Below are 22394 nucleotides of genomic sequence, written 5' to 3' on the forward strand. Positions count from 1 at the left end.
CTTTGTGTCTCTTTGTAGTTTACTTCTAATTTCAGTGCCTTGTGATCTGAGAAGGTAGTTTGTACAATTTCTATCCTCTGGTTTATGGAGATATATTTTATGGGTCAGCATGTGGTCTATCCTGGAGAATGACCCATGTGCACTGGAGAAGAATGTATATGCAGTTTTCTGGGGATGGAGTGTACTATATCTATATCTATATCTATATCTGTATCGATATCGATATCTATATCGATATCGATACAGATATAGATATATCTACTAGGCCACTTTCTCTCATTTCTCTTTTTAGAGCAAGTATTTTTTGTTAGGTTTCAATCTGGTTGACATATCAAGGGTGAAAGGGCAGTGTTGAGGTCTCCCACTATATTGTGTTGCTATTGATACCTTCTTTCATATTTGTCAACAACAAATATAAAAATCACCTTTTTACGACTTTCAGTCAAAGGTCAACTAGTAAAGTAACTACATTTTATAAGTAATTATAATATTGTAACTTTATATTTGCACTTGTATATTTTACTAAGGAAGTGACTTCCATAGAGAACTCAATGTTTCTTTAGTAAATAAGAAGTGAACCTGGATAAAGTTATAACTAAATGGCAAAATGATCTCAAAGAAAATGTAAAATATATTTATTATTTTCTACTTGTGGAAGTTTGTCATTTATATATCTTAGAGTATGTATATGCTATCACGGGATAGTATATACAGATACTTTAATATGATAGTATATACATGTATACACATATGTACATATGTATATGTGTAAATATACATATATTATATATTATGATAGTATATATATGATAGTATATGCAGCAAACTATAGTAAACGAATGCCTTTAGGAATCATTTTCGAGTGATCAAAGGAAAAATTACAGATTACAGATTCCAAGCCAAGGAGCAACTCTAAAGTATCCTTGCAAGGTCAATTAACTCTGAAAAGTTTGATATATATAAGTAAAAAGGTAAATTATGAGGGAAAATACTACAACAGTCCAGAAATCTTTAAAGCAGAGTCATCTAAAACTTTCAGTAAAATATAGTTCAATACATTCAGTTAAACAGGAACTAATTTTACTCTTAGAAAGTTGAGGTTTCAGTGAGTATCCATGGGCGGGTAATAATTTATGTATATTTACAGATATCTGAATAATAAAATGTAGAAGTTCAAATTCTACAGTGGTCCAGGTTTTCTGTTTCACTGACAAGTGAAAATTTTGTCAAGACAAGCTTAAATAACAGATACAAAGTGTAAAAAGATTGCATTTCTTTTCTCTGTAATGATTAGTACAGACATGTCAATACTGATATTGTACATTGTACACACATGTATTAAAGCAACAGTATTAAAGCTATTTGTTTTGATGCAAAAAGTAAACACCTCACCACTACAAAATGCCTAATATCTTCTATTGTTGACTGTGTTGCTTTGAGTCTACCTCTTCATTCTCCCCACAATCCACCCTCTCTAGACAGCCTCAATTTGTCATCAAAAGCCAAGGTCTTGTCATAAATTGATGCTGACTACTCCCTTGCTTTGTTTAATTGGGATAAAGTAGATGCTAAAAGTGGAATTACTAAGTAATGTGGAATCCCTAGTATTACTTTTTTGAGAAAAAAAAATTTTTTTCCTTTTTGGTCCATACCCTGTGATGCTCAGGGGTTCTTCTGGCTATGCACTCAGAAATTGATCCTGGCTTGGGGACCATATCGGATGCCAAGGAATTGAAATGTGGTCTATCTTAGGTTAGTTGCATGCAAGTCGAATGCCCTACCACTTGCACCACTTTTCCACCCGCTTTTTGTAGAAATATTTATAGGTATTTTTTTCTTCATAAATGCTAAACCAGATGTCACTCTCACCAACATTGAATGAAAGTTCCTTTTTAACTACCTCTCCATCAACACTAGTTATTTCTAATCATTTTAATAAGAGCCATTAGATTATATCTGTTTTGACTTTTAGTTTCATAATAAAATTGAAATCAATACTTTTTAAATTGCCTAGTGATCATCTGTATATTTACTTTGTGAAAGTGTTTGCTCATCTCCTCTCCCAATTTTGTGTGGTTGTTTTTTTGTTGTTGATGATGAAGTTCATGAGTGCTATATATATCTTAGATATTAGCACTTTATTTGACTTATTGTGCAAATGTTTTCTCCCATTTAGTGGGTATCTTTCTATGGTAGCCTGAGTTTCCTTTATCATGCAAAACCTTTATCCCTTATCTAGTCCTATTTAATTATTTTTGTTATTTTTGTCAAAGAGGTATATCATTGAAGACACATCTGAGTTCACATTTTGAAGTGCTATTTCTATTTTTTACTCAATATATCATATGGATTCTGGTCTAAGCTTTCATCTAATTTAAATTTACTTTTATGTATCATGAAAGATACATATACAGTTTCACTCACATATTTGCATGTGCCCAATCATCTATAAAGACATCATTTGTGGATTTTCTTTACTCTTCTTTATGTGTATGGTTCCTTTGTCATGCATTAATTGTCCTAAATTTGAGTCTATTTTTGGATTACTAAGTAACTGTAAAGGATTTTTTAAGGAGAGATATTTATAAAGAATTAGGAGATCTTAGAAAAATCAAAGATGACTAATGCTTTGTTATCCCACTAAGAGTAAAAATGACATCAAATAGTAAAAGCTTCTACAAATACTTGAGTATGAAGAGCCTTTTTCTAGGACCTGAAGAAAGTTCTAAGAAGGATAATGGACCACTGGTGTAATTTAATTGTATATCTTCAATGTTTATAGGGATAATTTAAGAGTTTCAGTAAAGTATATCTATTATTATTTATTATTCCCATATGAGGCATGATTCTGGCACTAATTTATCATTCAAAGGGCACTAAGTGATAAACTCCACTTTTTTTGCTACTTAGATATAGTAAGATTATTATACTGTTTTGTTTTTTGATATCCACTAATTTTTAATTTAAAAATTGCTATACAATTTATTGTACCAATTTTTTTCAGAAATGGCATTATTCCCAGTATTCCTGAGTTATTCTGCTGTGTTATTTTTATTCTTTCCTGCAAATGGACAGGTATGGTAAAGTTAAAAAATACAAAATAGAAAGCCTGTGTAGAGTACAGGCAGGGGTGGGGTGGAGAGGAGGAAGAATTGAGACATCGGTGATGATGCTGCAATGGTGATGGGGGGGGTGTTCTTTACATGACAGAAACCCAACCACAATCATGTTTGTAATCAAGGTGTTTGAATAAAATACAATTTAAAAAATGCAAAATAATTTATGCATCCTTAGTGGGGTAGCAAGCTATTCAGAATATTTTTTTTTGGGTCATACCCGGCAGTGCTCAGGGGTTATTCCTGGCTCCATGCTCAGAAATTGCTCCTGGCAGGCACGGGGGACCATGTGGGACACCGGGATTCGAACCGATGACCTTCTGCATGAAAGGCAAACGCCTTACCTCCATGCTATCTCTCCGGCCCCTCAGAATATTTTTTAAAGTAACTAAGATCTGTAATAGGTAATCTGACAAGATTCTTATCAGCTACTCAAAGTTTTGAACATGATTAGATCTGAGACTCTGGTAAGCAATATAGCAACCTTTAGTTACATGATGATATTGAGCACTTCAATTGTTTAGTTTTAATTGAGATTTGTCCAATAGTATAGAAAAGCTTAAAACATAGTCAAATAAAGGAATAAACTATCTTATAGATTCTCAACACTTGTTGCTTAATGAACTATATTTTAAATATAGTTAAATGAAATATATTACAACTATCAATATAATATATTTTTCTTTTGTAAACTCTACCAAAAATTGAAATGACATATGATGATTTAATGGTTTAGAAATATAGATTTAGACACTCAAGAAACTTTCATTTAAATAATGAGGGTTGGAGATACACTCAACAGTACTTGGGAACCATGATTTCCAAGTATCCAATCTGAGCTCCTAAACTTCAAGCTATAGCCTTCAAATACCTATATTTTACTTTTTATTTTTAAGATAATTCTATTTGAAGCTCTGCCATTTATAATACTGCTAAGGATACAATTTTATGCAAACAGCATTCCAATATTACACTGTCCAACAGAGTGTCCACTTCTATTCATAATTGTTAGGATCTCTCCCAATCACCTACTTTGGTAAACTCACTTATGTAAATCAGTGTCATAGTCTATTGTCTCTCACCCTTTCTTATGCCCATACTGCCTATGCTTTCTCTACCCTTTCCTTCTGGGCTCACTACACTCAGCATACCTTTCAGTTTTATTCACACATTGCAAATAGCATAAAATATACTAAGTAAATTTAGTAAAATATTTAATATTTTGCAATTTTATACATGTTATTGGCATGTATTATATGAGATTAAGTGTTGCTAAACTCCAAACTGAGATAACCATTCTACTCAATGATTGGTATGAAGATGAACCTCCTGATCAGAAAAACTTTGAATGTGAGCTTCTTTAGATACTGCTATTTGATCCCATATCATCTTTAAATTTGGACACACTAATTAGCTTGTTGTTCCTCAGGCCAGAGGATTTTGACTCAAAGCTAGCCTAATAAATACAGTCATCATGGAATAACCCACTTTTAATCTGACACTAAGGCCACTTTTAGCTTCATTCACCTCCTTTGCTATTTTTCACATCTTTTTTCTTCATATTCCCTTCATGTCAGTTTTCAATTGCTGATAATACTCTGGTCCTTATCATGATATTCTTTAATTACTTTAAGAAGAAGGCATCAATTGGCATTTTCACTATATATATGCTAAATGAGTGCTGATTGTTTATCCTGTGGATTACTTTTTTGGATCTTTAAATTATGTAGAAAACAACATATATCATGTCATACCCCAAACCAAAAATAAAATATTAAAAAACCACTATTTTTTTACAAGCTATTCCAGGCCATTTTTGGCAAAGTATTTCTTGATCTCAGTAAATATTAATACTTCCTTTGCTTTATGTAGTTCAAAAACTTTACTTTAGATTTCCATGTCCATGAGATATGGCAATTAATTATGACATTTTACCTATGCAGTGTAAGCTATTAATATTTGTCTCCTATTGAGGTCAACACAGCAGTTCTCAGGCTTATGCAGCCTTAAGCCCAACATCACTCCTTGAAGTTCTGCTAAAGGATTATATGTCTGGTTTGGGGAACCATAGATGATACTAAGGACTGCAAGACAAGTGCCATATCCATTGTATGAATATTGTTCCCACAGAATCACATCATTTCTATATTTAGTCCATCAAATAGTACTTAGGTAAATCATTCATACATCCCCTGGCCTACAACTGCTTCACCATTTTCCACATGCCAACAAAAATAAACCAAATATATCAGGTAATTTAATGTGTTATTAGTTATGTTTAACTTACTAACTTAAAAAAGTCAATAATAGAGCCCAGAGTGATAGTACAGTGGTGGTGTGTTTGCCTTGCACTTAGCTGCCCAGGACTTACCTGGGTTCGATCTCCAGCATCTCATATGGTTCACGAGCCAGCAGTAATTTCTGAAAGCATAGTCAGAAATAACCCCTGAGAGTCAACAAGTGTGGCCCAAAAACAAACAAACAAAAAATGTCAAAAATAAGTCATTAATTGGAATCCTAATTGCCTTGGGGAAATTGTAATATCGCCACATTGTCTTTTGAGCAACTTTATGAAAACCATTCACAGGATGATCATGTTTTACAGTGTGGAATGCATCTGGAATGGATCTAACCATTCTTTTACTAATACAGACTTCATGTTAGATCTTCAACTCTAGGATGACTCTAATCTTAATAACCTCTGCATGTGATTTTTACTATTCCTATTATCTATTTTGTGGCCATTTAAAATCAAATCCATAGTTTCCTTGAACAAAGAAATTGGCATTTGTGTTTCAGAGTAATTTTTAATTTTTCAACCACAAATTACTTTCTCACTTTCAAGCTTTAAAATAGCCTCTTTTGGGCCCGGAGAGATAGCACAGCGGCGTTTGCCTTGCAAGCAGCCAATCCAGGACCAAAGGTGGTTGGTTCGAATCCCCGTGTCCCATATGGTCCCCCGTGCTGACCAGGAGCTATTTCTGAGCAGACACCAGGAGTAACCCCTGAGCACCGCCTGGTGTGGCCCAAAAACCAAAAAAAAAGCCATTTTTGGAGCTAGAGAGGTGACATTAGAGGTAATTTATCTGCCTTGAAAGTGCTAGCCTAGGACGAACTGTGGTTTGATCCCCCAGCATCCCATATGGTACCCCCAAGCCAAGGACTAATTCTGAGAGCATAGCCAGGAGAAATCCCTGAGCTACAAATTGGTGTGTCCCCCAAAAAGACACCCCCCAAAATAAAATAAAATAGTCACTTTTTATAATTATAATTTTATACCAGTTTCCTCTATAACGACTACTGAATATTGACTAGAGACTATTTTTAAAAGCGAGCCTTGTGACCTTTAATGAATTAGTCACATATATAGTTTTCAGAAATGTTTAAATATATTTTATTTTATTTATCTTTAGGAACCATCTGTTGAATCATTGTCAACTTCTTTAAGTAAAAATCAAATGGAGATTGTAAATTCCCACAATGAATATAGAAGAACAGTCATTCCACCTGCCACCAACATGGTAAAAATGGTAAGATGTTTCATTAATAATAGTTTAACCACAATGTGAAAAAGGAAAAGCAAGGGATATAGAGAGAAAAGTAAAATAACTGCCCCAGAGAAATTAGGTAAATTGGGAGGAAAACTATGGACATTGGTGATGGAAAATACACATTGATGAAGGGTGTGTGTGAGTATTGTCTGACTAAAACTCAGTCATGAGCAATTTTGTAACCATAGTATTTAAGTACAAAATTTAGGGAAAAATGATGGTAAGAGGCAGTAATGTAAGGAGTATGCTATCGACCAGCATGTATTAGAGTAGCTAGGATAGTGGTATGGGCCAACCTGGGTAAAAGTGGGTATCTGGCCATTGGCATTGCACAGAAATACTCTGTCTAAAACTTTTTTGCTCTATATTTCTATCAGAGCTGTGCAGGCCACATAACTTTAGAGTCCCCCTTATTATGGTTAAATAAACCATCAAATTTATAGAGTAAATGAAAATAATCTGTTAGAATTTATTTTTTGTAGCTGTATTTTAGAATTTCACATATTTCTTTGGTTTTATTTTAGTTTTTATTATTTGTTTGTTTGGACCACACCCAGTGTTGCTCAGGGATTACTACTGACTTGCACTCAGGAATGGCTCCTATGGGGAAGTCCTATAACACAGTGGTAGGGCATTTGCCTTATATGCAGTGCACAGGAGGGACCTGGGTTTGATCCCTGGCATCCCATATGGTCCCCTGAGTCAGAAGCATTTTCTGAGTGCACAGCCAAGAGTAAAGCCTGAGAGTCACCGGGTGTGGTCTAAAAAATGAAAAAAAAAAAAAAAGAAAGAAAATAAATTGCTTCTGGCTCACGGAGCATATGCAATGCCAGGGATAGATCCCAGGTCTGTTCCATGTCAGCCCTACCTCTCTGGACCTCACATATTTTTAGATAATTTTTTTCTTTCCAGAAAATAAAAAATACAACTTAAGGGTAACTATAGTTCTGAAGACGTCCAATAAATCTAATTTAAGATCTTGTTTTTTTTAATTAAGCATATTCTTCTTAATTTTGTATAATTGACTAATTAGCATTATTCACATTTCATTGAATTTTTTTCTGTTCATCCTCCTTCTTCTACTTCTTCTTCTTCTTCCTTTTCTCCTTCTCCTTCTCCTCCTCCTCCTCCTCCTCCTCCTCCTCCTCCTCCTCCTCCTCCTCCTCCTCCTCCTCCTCCTCCTCCTCCTCCTCCTCCTCCTCCTCCTCCTCCTCCTCCTCCTCCTCCTCCTCCTCCTCCTCCTTCTTCTTCGTCACACCCAGCAGTGCTCAGGGGTTATTCCTGGCTCCATGCTCAGAAATTGCTCCTGTCAAGCATGGGAGATCATATGTGACGTGACTCTGGGATTCAAACCGATGTCCTTCTGCATGAAAGGCAAACACCTTACCTCCATGCTATCTCTCCAGCCTCAAAGAAAAACTTCTTAAAGAAATGAAGTACCTCCAAACTGGCTTACACTTGCAAACCTTATCAAACATATGTTTTTAAACTCAATCTTAGATAATTGACCATGACCTTGGAAAAGCCATATTCAAAACTCAGCTCTTTTAAGATAGTGTGGAATTCTTAATGTCACTTAATAATGGTTAAAGAGGGGCCAGAGTGATAACATAGTGGTAGAGCATTTGCCTTGCATACAGCTGACCCAGGAACAACCTAGGTTCAGTCTCCTGCATTCTAAATGTTCCCCCAAGGTTGCCAAGAGCGAATTCTGAGTGAAGAGCCAGAAGTTTACCCCTGAGTGCCGCTGGGTATTGTCCAAAAGTCAAAATTAAAATGAAATAATGATTTAAGAGCTAATTCCACTCACAGAACTATTTAAGTTGTGTGGATAGAATTAAAACCAAATTTTTGAACGTTGAACAATCAGTGCATATGTTTTTCTGATCACCATCTCTCTTTATCTAAGATCAAGAAGACCACAGCTTAGAAAAATTTATATGGTATTAATCTTATGTATAGTTTACTGGATCCAGAAATAAAGTGGTCACTTGTTCACGAAGATTCAGTAAAAATAAAAGAAAATTGAGAATAAAATATTTCTAATTATAGTAATAGGAAATATAATTTATCAATAATTTATCATTTATCATTTATCAATAATTACTGACATTACTAAAAGTCTTCTTAAACATTGTGCAGTTATAAATAGCCCATTAACTAATATTTTCCAATTGCTTAAATTATTTTATGATATGAATATAAGAATAATTTGCAGATACATTTACTGTTATATATTCAGACATAAATCATTACTGATCACACAATAAAGCTTATTCTATTCTGTGTATGATCCACTAAATTGATATCATTTTTTACTTATTTCTTTCAGTCATGGGATCATGAAGCAATGAAAACAGCCCAAAATTGGGCAAATAAATGCATCTGGAAACACAGTCCACGTGAACTTCGAAGAACCAGTATGTTAATTAATACATATATGTTGTTTAGATGAATAATGAATATCAGAGAAAAATTTTGTTACTTAAACAACCATGATTCATAAATATTTATTTCTCTGCTGTTTCTCTCAAGTTAAAATAACTTTGAGTGAGAAAGGACTCACAGCAACACCTTTTACAGAATAGTCTCACAGTGTTTCCTCCTAAGGGACTCATGAGCCAAGTAGGTCATGTATTGTCTCTCTTCTCTTCTCATTCTCCTCTTCTCATTCTCTATCTCTCTCTTTCTCCTGTCCTACACCAGCAATGTCCATGTCTTACCCATGGCTCAGCACTCAGGTATCAATCCTGTCATATTCAGTGGACCATAATGAATGACCTAAGTCAATTCAGCCAAGTGAAGACAAGATTCTCATCCTCTCTACTATTGTTCCCACATTTCTTCCTCTATTGGAAAGAGTACAAAATTGGATTTCAGGAGTAAAAATAATCAGTAATGACATCAGCTTGTGAACTGTATAATTATGAATTTTAATCTGTTTGCCTATTTATATTGTGTACCTTATTTGTTTTTGAAAACTATTTGTGTTTGATAGCTAGTTTGAAAATGTTTCAGTTAGGGGCCGGGTAGATGGCGCTGGAGGTAAGGTGTCTGCCTTGCAAGCGCTAGCCAAGGAAGGACCGCGGTTCGATCCCCCGGCGTCCCATATGGTCCCCCCAAGCCAGGGGCAACTTCTGAGCACATAGCCAGGAGTAACCCCTGAGCGTCAAACGGGTGTGGCCCAAAAACCAAAAAAAAAAAAAAAGAAAATGTTTCAGTTGTTACAAAGTTTGTTGAATTTTTGTCAAACTTTCTTATTTTAATTTCAAATATCCAACATCATCCTTTTATCAATAACATGAGTTCTACCAAGGAACAACAATAGAATGAGATGGAATATCACGTCCTGAATTATTAGAATCAGTTCTAGAGATGACAATTGATGCACTATTCTTGCCAGCAGTACTGAGAACACCAGGTATTTCAGGCACTGCTCAAGAGGTTCTATGAATACACACAGTTGGGCTCTAAAAACCATAAGGTATTTGAGGAATGTACTGGTACACTCAGGTAGCAATGTACAAATGTTCATCTTTCCAAAATCTAAATATAAATTATAAATCTAGAAAACTATTTTGAAAAATTTCTTTCTGTCACCCAATTCTTTCATTTGTGTCTTTCAATTCTATTTGTGTTCATTCACCCTTATTTCCATTATTTTGCAGTTCATATCTTTTGCTTCTGTTTTTCATGCATTCCCTAATTTATCCAAGAGAAGTTGACCCATGTGTTTAGATGTTACTGATAAGAGGACATTCAAAAATTCTTATCAAAATTTATTATTCTTAGTCATTGGTTTTATTCTCAGCGATAAGTTTCAATTATTACATACAGTGAGTTTTTCAAAGTCCATGCAAAATTACACTTATATATATTTATTCTGGTTCATAAGTAAAACATATATCATGATAGCAGTAACAAAAATGTAAGTAATACAACCTGACTTCTGCTATTGGCAAGTTTATAATCAAAAACTGAGAAAAATAGTTATATTTTGTGAAGAAAGGATTAACTGTGTCAGTAAAGTCTTTTAGTTATAATAAATGATCAGTTGATAATAAAGAAAAATATTTTTCTACTTGATAACTGAATTTTAAGGTTTTTTTGTCTTGAGACCATTGACAATGTATTTGGCTCATCTGACTGATACTTGGTTTATAGCTAATAAGGAAATCATTTAATGGACAATAACCATAGTATAAACTAATACAGTATAGATATAGATATTGATTTATAATAATGTATGCCTGAGCATACATAATGCAAATTATTTATTCAAAAGTTGTTTAAATATTAGAAAAAGATGTGGTTAAGGGAAAGAGATGATGACATATAGGTATTAAGTTTATAGAGATAGAACTAGAGATTCAGACTCATTTACCTATATATCAAAATTCCCAGTTGTTCTATAATTTTCCTCATTAATGATATTTTCCCCTCAGGTACAAGTAGTTGTGGTGAGAATCTCTTTAAATCAAGTAATGCAGTTACATGGACAACAGTAATCAATAGTTGGAATAATGAGAAGAAGGATTTCAAGCATGGAGTAGGACCAAGGACTCCTGGTGCAATGATTGGACATTACACACAGGTAAGGAAACATTTTTAACTGTCCTTTTAAAAATTTTTTTTGATTGTGGTCAAAGTGAATTACAAATCTTTCACAGTAATATTTAAGATACATAGTGACAATAAATGAGGGGCAATCCCACCACCAGTGTTGTCCTCCCACCACCTTTGTTCCCAGCAGACATCTCATATCTCCCTCTCTTACCTCCAGAATGCTAATGTAACTGATTCCCCACTTGTACAGCTTGTAGATTGAGTATCGATTCTGTTGTTGACTTTGGGTTGGTGTTCAAGTCTGATCATGTTTTATTTCCACTAAATATTTATACGATTGTCTGGGCTTGATGCCATCCATTTCCCCCCTCAATTTATGTCTTTTATAAGTACTCTGTTTAAAAAGTCTGACCAAATTTTAACAGTTTTCAATGTTGAACATGGGAGAGGAATGACCAAATGGGTAAAAAATTATTTTGGCTTTTTATCACACATGTCAGTTTTGACTTTTCATTCTCAAAGTCCTACCATGTCTTGCAAGAAAATCCTTTACTTTTTGAAAAAGCTACATAGATAAAGTAGTGAAAGACCTTCATACAATGAAGTATTTTAAGACTTTTGCTTTTTAAAAAATATCATTTATTACCAGTCTATCACTATAAACTTATTGTGTTATTATAGTTAATACTATTTTAAATAGCAACTTATTCAGTAATCACACTAAATGCATCATGGATATAAACAAAATATATTAGTGTTATTTTTCAATTTGATATTTCATTCTGTTTAATATTTTCTAATTGCTAATGGATTCATTTCTCTCCTCTTATGGATATGAAGATTGTTTGGTATTCTTCTGCACGTGTTGGATGCGCATTTGCCTATTGTCCAAATGAACAACTAAAATATTACTATGTTTGCCATTACTGTCCTGCGTAAGTATACACTTGACAGTTTTCTTTCATTATATCATTAGCAATTTATTTTATTTTTCATTATTGTAATAGAAAAAACTGATAAAAATAATATTTATGAACTGGAAGATAGTACAAAGGATAGAAAACTTGCTTTCTGTGTAGTAGCCAGGGTTTGATCCCTGCCTTTACAAGAAGTATCTTAGTCACTTCAAGGAATAATCCCAGATCACAGTCAGGAAGAAGTATAAACAACACATGGAGGACCCACCAAGCATTTTTAATCGTTTATAAATAATGAAAATTTTGGGGAATCTTTCCAGAATTGACACAACCAACTACTGAAAATTTAAAAAAAATCTTAATTCCAAATATATTAATCTGAAATTGTCTTCCTTTACCTCAAGTCTAAAATTATTTACATTCCATGTAAATTGCCTTTCTCAAGACTCAAGGTTACCCCTTGGGTAAATGTGATGCATTTTCTAGATTTGTAATTGATAGTTGAACTTCTGTAATCCTACACTGAAAACCAAAAGTTTTATGGTTATTTTATGTGTAAAAAAGACTTAGCAAAGAAAAACATTCACATGATATTGTAGATCTTTTTACTTTATTTTTAATTCAATATTTTTTATTTAAACATCTTGATTACCAACATAATTGTAGTTGGGTTTCAGTCATAACAAGAACACCCCCTTTCATCCTTGCATCAATGCCCCCATCTCTTCCCTTCTGCACTCCCCACCTGCATTCAAGACAGGTCCTCTACATCTCTCACTCACTGACATTGTTATGATAGTTCTCAGAGAAGTTATTTCTCTAACTGCACTCACCACTCTTTGTGGTGAGCTTCAAAATCATGAGGCAGAGAGAATTATTTCAATGTCTTTAATATTTTTCTTAAATGTTTCTACTAATTATCTTTAAATGCCTTCATATCATTATTTCTGTTATTTCCGTTATAGCATCATTAAGAAATCATTAAATCTCATATTCCAAAGTTTTATTAAAATATCCTTGATAACTTCAAAATGTTAAGAATGGGTAATATTCTGATAATTTACTATGTAAATTATAGGGAATTTAATAGTTAATATTAAATCCCCTCATAATTCATCATGTGTGCTTTGAATACTTGTTCACATATGCACCCACATAAAATTTCTCAAGAAATCATTCATGAATAAGGAAGTGGAAAGCCTGTTTAGAATACAGGTGGTGCTTGGGTGGGGAGGAGGGAGATTTGGGACATTGGTGATGGGAATGTTGCACCTGTGAAGGGGGGTGTTCGTTACATGACTGAAACCCAAATACATTTATATTTATAATCAAGGTTTTAAATAAAGATATTAATTAAAAAAGAAATCATTTATGAACATCTTAATTTATAACACAAAATAGTACCATACTTTATATAATATATTTTAATTATACATACATATATGAAAAAAATCTATGAACATATTTAATATACATTTATAATGTTTGTCTAGAGTCATATAAATGTTATTTTTTTCTTTTTTGGGGGGGGCCACATTCAGCAATTCTCGGGAATTAATCCTGTCTCTGCTCAGGGAACATTCCTGGAAGGTTTGGGGTATCATATGGGATGCTAGGGAGTAAACTGGCTCAATGACATGCAAAGCAATGACACTCTCTGCTGTACCAAAAAAAAGTTTTAATTTTTTTAAAAATTACAGTGGTAATCTTCAGAGAAAGCAGCATGTGCCTTACATCAGTGGAACACGGTGTGCTGCCTGCCCTAATGACTGTGACAATGGACTATGCAGTAAGTTTGAATTCATTTAATTATTAGTATAATAAAATAAAATGATAATTTTATAAGAATTTTAAAAATCTTATGAATGTAGCCAACTTAAGTAAAAATTCTTATTGCATCCTTATATGAGCTCATAGAGTCTAGGTATAATTTGTAATGAAGAACACATTTAAGGACAGAGAAATAGTCAAAGGTCTGAGATTATGATTTGCATATGTGAAATCTTGGTTTATGTCCAAGTACTTCTTGATCTCCCAAGAATCACCATGAGAGTCCAGATCAGAATAAAAAATAATGGGGAGAATCCCTCAATCACTACTAGTTATCATCCCTTAGCAAGTAGTATTGCTAAAGATCATATTGTTCCAAAGATCAATTCTAGGTCCTTGCACATACAACATGTAGCCCTGTATCCCTGACCTATGAACAATATTAGTCACCTAACAACAACTCATAATGATAAATTTAATTTGAAATTTCTTGGGTTTATATGTGATGCTAGATATTCAACTAAAAATAGTTATATTGAACCTTCCTTATGTTTTAATTTTTTCATTAATATCGTCTACTAATTTCTGTAAAACTAATATCAATAGAGTCTGAAAAGAGTTTCTGACATAACATAATTTTCAATAATGAAATGTTCAGTATTTATAGTGCTCTGAAAATAGTATCACCTAGACACATTAGCTTGAGCACTTGAAACATAACAGATCCATTTTGTACCTGAATTTTTAATTTTATTTAATTTAAATATGCTTAAAATAAGCAACCACGTGGCTAATGATTGTCATTTTGGATACTGCATTCTAGAAAGACTCGCTTAAATTTCATTCTCCTTATCTAAGAGTGATAAATTAAAGTGATAAATTTAGTAATAATCAATGTTCTGAGAAATGGTCATGATCTTGAGTGTAATGATATCAATTTGATTGTTCAGTTCCTTCCTAATCATTCACCCTTTATGTTTGTATTATTGCTCTGAATGGTAATTCGAATAATTGATTCATTTCTCTCTCTTTTAAATCTAAGCTAACAGTTGCATTCTACAAAATAAATATGAAAACTGTGCAAGTCTGGTGAAGAAGGTGGGCTGTGAACATGAGCTCACCATGAATGGCTGCAAGGCTCAGTGCAAGTGTAAAAACAAGATTTTTTAAATTCCCAACACTGATTGGACAGAGATATATCATCTGCTTATATTTGATATTTACTATCATGAAAATTAGTAGTATGCTAGCTACATATTTGATCCCAAACAGTAATACATATTTATCTGGACTCTCTTAGTAATCTGTAGAAATCATTTAGTAAAATGCTAAAAATAGGGGCTGGTGAGGTGGCGCTAGAGGTAAGGTATCTGCCTTGCAAGCACTAGCCAAGGAAGGACCACGGTTCAATCCCCCAGCATCCCATATGGTCCCCCCAAGCCAGGGGCAATTTCTGAGCCCTTAGTCAGGAGTAACCCCTGTGCATCAAACGGGTGTGGCCCAAAAAAACAAAACAAACAAAAAAAATAAAATGCTAAAAATAAACATAATGCATGATTAATAGTTTTCGATTTTATTGTAAAATTGGTGATTAAAGTTTAATAAGTTTCATCAAGTTGGTGATTATGAAAGTTGAATTTAATGACTAATGCCATCAGAACCATACATTGATATTAAGAATCATAATTCCTGGAGAAAATACTAAAATAGCCAAATATATCAATTATATGTTTGCTGGACATTATCAATCATTACTAACTTTATAACTGATACCTTCTTTTTTGTTTTGTTTTTGTTATTGGGCCACACTCCAATGTACTCAGGGGTTCCTCTTGGATATGCACTTAGACATCACTCTTGGCGGGGAAGGGGACCATATGGGATGCCGCGAATCAAAAACAGGTTCGTCCCAAGTAGACTTCTTGCAAGGCAAATGCCCTACTGCTTTACTATTTCTTGGCCCCATAACTAATAGCTTCTAAAATAAGAATTCACATGGCTTATCTATAATTTATTGTAAATGACACTGGTGATGTCAGATTCCAAGACTTAAAAGTCACTGATGAGGTCAGGTTCAGTGCAGTTCAAAAAGAACTTCCCCTAGATATTTTAAATACTTGCTAACTAATTTACACTCCAGAAAGGTTTGGCCAGAAAAAAAGCTGGCTATTACTCTTTACTAGATATATATTCTGCATCCCTTCATATAAATTTATCATTTTATTGCCATTTCCATAAACTAGACCTAGGGAATTAGTAATTGTTACAAGCCCCTAGATTTAAAAACTTGTTCCCTCAGGAAAAGAAAATTTGATGAAGAAATTTAGCTTCTAACTAATCCTTTCATTTACATCAGTATAACACCTAGGGACTGGCCATAGTGGAACTATGTTGAGATGTTAAAACTTACCTTCCTTTTATCCTCTGGACTCCTAAATGTAATGAATCTATTCATAGGTGTGTAAACCACATAGAGCCATGTGAATTGTTTTGAAAATAAATCAGTGCACACTGAAAAGTTTCTGTTAACAAGAGATAGGTTGTACTTTGCAAAGAAAAAAATATGTGACCATTCTTCTTTATACCTGTGACTGGCATTATACTTCCCCTTTTCTTGACATTAAACTTATGATATTATTCTTCCACATAGATATATTGTGGTCTCTTATTTCTTCATATTTCGCATTTTGTGTCACCCTCTTTCCTCAAGAGAACTCAAAGTTCTCTAATGCAGCCTGACTCTAAAGTTAGCCAGGGACATCACAAAGCTCAATGATTTATTCATGCATTCAACAAGTATTTACTAAAAAAATTATGTCAGATATTTAACTGAACAATTTGAAATAGAGACAAAGATTCAGATTTCAGAGCAAGTACATTTTAATGACTTTAATGGGACCATAACATAAAGCAACATATTGTAAATACTTAACATACTTCAGAAATATATGTGACAAATATTAAATGGATAAGTTTCAAGAACACTGATGGGTGTTTAAATAGTATAGTTATGTAAATTCCCTCTAACTTGATAAAATTGGATCAATAATACAATAGAAGTGAGAAAAAAGAGGTAATTTGATTGAAAAAAATGTTGAGAAGGAAAATAGTGAGTTTGAAGTTGTTGTTGAAGGAATACTATTACAGAAAATGTAAAAATCCTAGAATGGCTTAGACATAATAAGCAAAATAAAAAGAGTTTTTATAAAGGAGTTATAGCAGGAAGATTTTCTCATTCTAAACAGTAATTCAGGGAAAATTGAGGTATTATTTTTATGCTTTTATTTTCAACATTTGAGATTATATTGAAGAATGAGAAATATGGTAAGACAACATATGGAAGCAAAAATGTAGACATTTTACAAGAAAAAGAGAGTAAGACAAATTGCATTGATTAGGGCTAGATATTGTAAAGATAATATGTTGTGCATCTTGCACAATTTTTGGACATTTTATTTAAAAAAGAGAGAATTTTCCAGTTCAGCTTAGCATTACTTTAAGATAAAGCTAAAAAAAAACACCGTGAGTATACTATAGAAAATTAAATCACATACACTTAGATATTACAAATTAGGAGAATTATATAGCATCAGATTATATAATATAGAATTATATAGCTAATTCTAAAACTAAGACATTTTTAAACAAATGAGTTCAATTTCTGTGATAGTCTATATTTAAAATAAATATATATGACCATATAAAAAGAAATAATGTATTGAGCTGATAAGCGTCTGCTCCTCAAAGTGAATAGTGTCTTGGATACAAAGGCCAACTACAGATGAAGAAACAATTCACCCAATACCATTGATAGGGAGCTAATATCTAAGATGTACAGGTAGTGACAGAACTTAACAAGAAAAATATTCTAACCCCATAAAAATGTGGAGAAGAAATACACAAACAATTCCACAAAGAAGAAATACAAATGGCCAAATTCACATGATAAAATTCTCCATATCACTAATCATCAGGGACATACAACTAAAAAAAATGTGGTACCATCTCAGGCCATAAAAACTGGCAAATACCACAAAGAATAAGAACAATCAGTACTGGCTAAAATGTGGAGAGAAAGGAACTATCATAAATTGCTGGTGGGAATACCATCTGTTCAGCTTTTATGGAAAACAATATGGAGATTCCTCAAAAAGCTAGGAAATTGAACTCCCATATGACCCATCTATACCACTCCCAGGAACATATCCTTGGACCACAAAACACAATACAAAAATGCCTTCTGCACACCTCTATTCATTGCAGTGCTATTTTTAGTAGCCAGAATCTGGAAACAACTCAGATACCCCACAACAGATGAGTGGCTAAAGAAAAACTGGTACGTATGTACAATGAAATACTATGTAGCTGTCAGAAAAAAATGAAGTCATGAAAGTTTCCTATATATGGATGGATATGGGAACTACTATGCTGAGTGAAATAATTCAGAGGGAGGGAGATAGACACAGAAGAGTCTACTAACCTGCGGGATTGAGAAAAATGAAAGACATTATTATAATAACATCCAGAGACAATAGAGATGAGGGCACTCACAAAGAGTGGTGAGTGCCATTAGAGAAATAACTACACTAACACGGCAATGTTAATGATTGAGAAAAGTAGAATGCCTGTCTCAAATACAGGCAGGTTGTGGGAGGTGGGGGGGGGGGGAATTGGTGGTGGGAATGTTGCATTAGTAAAGGGAGGGTGTTCTTTGTAATAACTGAAACATAACTACAAACATATTTGTAATCATGGTGCTTAAATAAATATTTATAAAAACAAAATTTTGCAAAAAAAAAACAAACACAAAATTTTGCTCAAAAGTCATTTTATAGAAACCAGGTACTAGAGCTACATTCAGGAAAGATCTGTTGCGAAAGAGGCCTAGCCAATGTAGCCACTACAAGTAGTTAGCTGTGAGTTATCCACTATAAGCAGTTTGATCAACTTCTAGTTACTTTGGTGATATAGTCAGAAAAGTTATAATTACACAAATGGGGTATTCTATAATGTGAGATATTATAGCATATAATAACTATTTGACCAATCAGTTGAAGCTGTGATACATTTTTATTTTCTTTTCTTTTTTGTTTTTGTTTTTTTGGCCGCACCCGGTGATGTTAAGGGGTTCTCCTGGCTATGCACTCAGAAATTGCTCTTGGCTTGGGGAACCATATGGGATGCTGGGCTATCGAATCATGGTTTGTCCTAAGCTAGTGTGCATGAGGCAGACTCCTTAACGCTTGTACCACTGCTCTGGCCCCCATTTTTTTTTCTTTTAAGAAGAAAGAATTTATGTGGATTCCACTTGGACTCCATGTGAAAGGATAGCTACCGTCCAACCCCTAACCTCGACTCCCAACCATAAAACCAGCACAGATCCCTGCAACAGCACCAGGAATCAAACTCCCCTTGGGTAATTCCTAATACCCACTGACACCATCTTGCATCAGGTCAATATGACATCCTGACAACAAGGAAACAGCAAAAACTTGATCTAAGAGGAGATTGCTCTACCTCATCACCTAATTGTAAATGAAATCAGAAGACACTTCATCCTTTTATCTGTACAAAAACCAAGATCACTAATTACAGAAGACTGAATTTGACAACCACGACTGAGCAGAAATCTTTCTGGGACCCATAAGTAAGATCTTAGTCTATTCTGCGGCCTAGGATTTGTAAAAAAAAAAAAAAATACTAAGATCTCTATTTCCAGAGGTCTATGAGAAAAGGAGAAAAGTGACTGAACAGAAATTCTGGAACCATAAGAAAGACTATGCCAGGCTTCATTCTAGGATCTGTGCAAAAACCAAGATCACTAATTATAGAAAACTGACTACAATAACACTGACAGAGCAGAACTTCTAGTACCAAAAAGTGTTGTGCCCCACTCAGGAAGGGCACACATTAAAAGTGCTGCACTCTTGAAAAAGAATTATTTGCCAAAAAGGCCCGCTTAGAGCAGTCAAAATCAGTTGACCCTTTGCGTGGATTGTTTGGCCATAATTCTAAAGTGGCTGCAACTATCTCTCTCTTTATTTATTTTTTTTTTTTGGGTTTTTGGGTCACACCCGGCAGTGCTCAGGGGTTACTCCTGGCTGTCTGCTCAGAAATCGCTCCTGGCAGGCACGGGGGACCATATGGGACACCGGGATTCGAACCAACCACCTTTGGTCCTGGATCGGCTGCTTGCAAGGCAAACACCACTGTGCTATCTCTCCGGGCCCTCTCTCTCTTTATTTTTAACCATTACTAAAAATCAGGCCTTAGTAATTCTTCCTAACAAAGAAGGACAGTACAAATCCCGCCAAAAGTCTCCCACTAAACAGCTCCCTGTGATCTTTGCTACTTTGTCGCCAAGATCAGGTTTTTCCAAACACTCAGCTCATGAGTGAAGCAATTTTCAGTTTTCCCCTGCTTACTCAAAACAAAGCAATTTTCAGTTTTCCCCCAAAACTCTAAAATATTTCTCTCTCTTCCCATTTCCCTGAAAATTACCTGGTTTCCCTGCTTACCCAAAACAAAAGCAAACCCATAATAGAAACTGCTTTTTCACCTTCAGTATGGGTTCTTTAATATGTTAATTTTAGCCAGGGTCTTTCATTCTGTTTCCCATTTTCTTTGATGTCAAGAATTTGCACCCTGCATTCCAAACCTCAAACCTTAAAAGCAGCCCAGCTCAAAAAATAAATTTGTCTTCGTCTTTCTAGACGCAAGTCCCCATGCATTTTGTGTGGTCTCATTCATTTCTACAATATTATTCCGTCTTTTCGCCATTTCGTGTACCCACTCTCTCCCCGTGAAGGTTTCCTGAACTCCACGAAGAATCTGTTTGGAGGTGCTGGCGTCTGCAACAGAATTGGCCCGCAACAATAAAGACTCTATTCTAGACCTCTACCTATAATCTGTGCAAATACCAAGATCTCTAATGACAGAGGACTGAGTCAGTCACAAGTGAGTAGAACAATTTCTGGTACCATAAAAAGATCTTAGGGTTCAGCATTGTGCATGTGTGGAGATGTAGATGTTACCAGAACAGTATGTTTCAGGAGTGGAGAAATCCTGACTCTCTTAGACCAAGGTATTTCCCTTTCTAATATTCCCAATACGTACTGTGTGTACGCCAAAAAAAAAAAAAAAAAAAGGGCAACAAAAACCAAAAAAAATCAAAAAAAAAAAAAATGAACAAACAAAAACCTTGCCACACTAGCTCAACCCCTGTTTTTTACTTTCCTTTTCTTTCTCTTTTTCTTTCTTCTTATTGTTGTTTTTGCATTTTCTGGTTGTTTTTTTCCCAACAGAACCACAGAAGTAGAATTATTTGGTTCTGCATCATAAATTGAGGGTGGTGGAGTGGATGATAGAAGGAGCAAACAGTCTCATGAAATTGGAGTGAAAATAAAAAAATGATCATACCTGTACACCAAATCAAAGTCAACACAAAACAGAATTAAGACCTCAAACCTACAACAAATTATTCACAAAGGGGACCTGCTACACTGGCAGTCTATGGGGCAAATAGGAAGATAAAAGGTGCATTCTTGGAAGAGGGGTGGTGGAAGGACAACACTGGTGGTGGAAATGGCCCTGATTCACTGTCTCTAAGAACCTTAAATATAATGTGAAAGACTTGTAATTCTCATTGGTCACAATAAAAATTACATAAAAAAGAAAAAAAAAACAAAGAATTCAGTTCGTGGAAGTTTTACATTACCTTGACAAATAATTCTAGGAACAACCAAAAAAGATGACAGTATACACACAATTGTCGCCTACCTGGGATGCCAATGAAAATATTTTAATTCTAATTTAGCTTTTATCAAGAAATCATTCTAAAGATTCATTAGATAATTTAGATGATAGTATATTGAAATAAACCCTCAAATTTCACTTACTTTTAATCAATGAATTGCATATATAAAGGCATTCTTTTAGGTGAATACACTCATTGTCAAGGTGTCAGGAGATGATTTGTCACAGACTATATATACACATTACATTTTAATTTTAAAGTAAATACTATGATTCAATTTCCTCATCTGGATATTAATAGGTCCTTTCTTATAAAGTGAGTGCAAGAATAACAGAAGGGAACATATAGATAGAACAAGAAAATATGAGCTGACATATAAAGGAAGTTATCAATGACCCTAGCTATTTAATCATAGCTATTTAATATTACTATGCATTCAATTTTAAATAGAGAGGTCTCAAACTAGTGTTGCTTGTAGTCAAAATCATTATTTGAGTTAACATTATAGCAGGTTTTTGATTTGCAAATAGCATGTTTAGATAAAAATCTCAAAATACTTTGTCACTTATGTCTATCTATTTAAACTAGCATATCTATTTAAATTCTTGATTGATTTACTTTGTAGAGTTTTCATATTATTGTTGTGCTGTAATTTTTTGTTTTGTTTTTGGGATTACTCATGGCTATGTGTTCAAAATTGCTCCTGGTTTGGGGGACC

The 22394-nt window shown here is 34.0% G+C and overlaps 1 protein-coding gene across 1 annotated transcript; it reads left to right on the forward strand.

The window, feature by feature from the left end:
• Positions 1 to 3562: 3562 nt before the first annotated feature.
• LOC125996285 (cysteine-rich secretory protein 3-like) lies at positions 3563 to 20799 on the forward strand. The gene is made up of 7 exons (XM_049765226.1): positions 3563 to 3583; positions 6530 to 6646; positions 9000 to 9087; positions 11113 to 11261; positions 12074 to 12168; positions 13851 to 13939; positions 20729 to 20799. The coding sequence occupies exons 1-7, from the start codon at positions 3563 to 3565 to the stop codon at positions 20797 to 20799; spliced, it is 630 nt and encodes a 209-aa protein (XP_049621183.1).
• The last annotated feature ends 1595 nt before the right edge of the window (positions 20800 to 22394 follow it).

The sequence above is a fragment of the Suncus etruscus genome, chromosome 18 (assembly GCF_024139225.1).
Source record: "Suncus etruscus isolate mSunEtr1 chromosome 18, mSunEtr1.pri.cur, whole genome shotgun sequence".
Classification (NCBI taxonomy): domain Eukaryota; kingdom Metazoa; phylum Chordata; class Mammalia; order Eulipotyphla; family Soricidae; genus Suncus; species Suncus etruscus.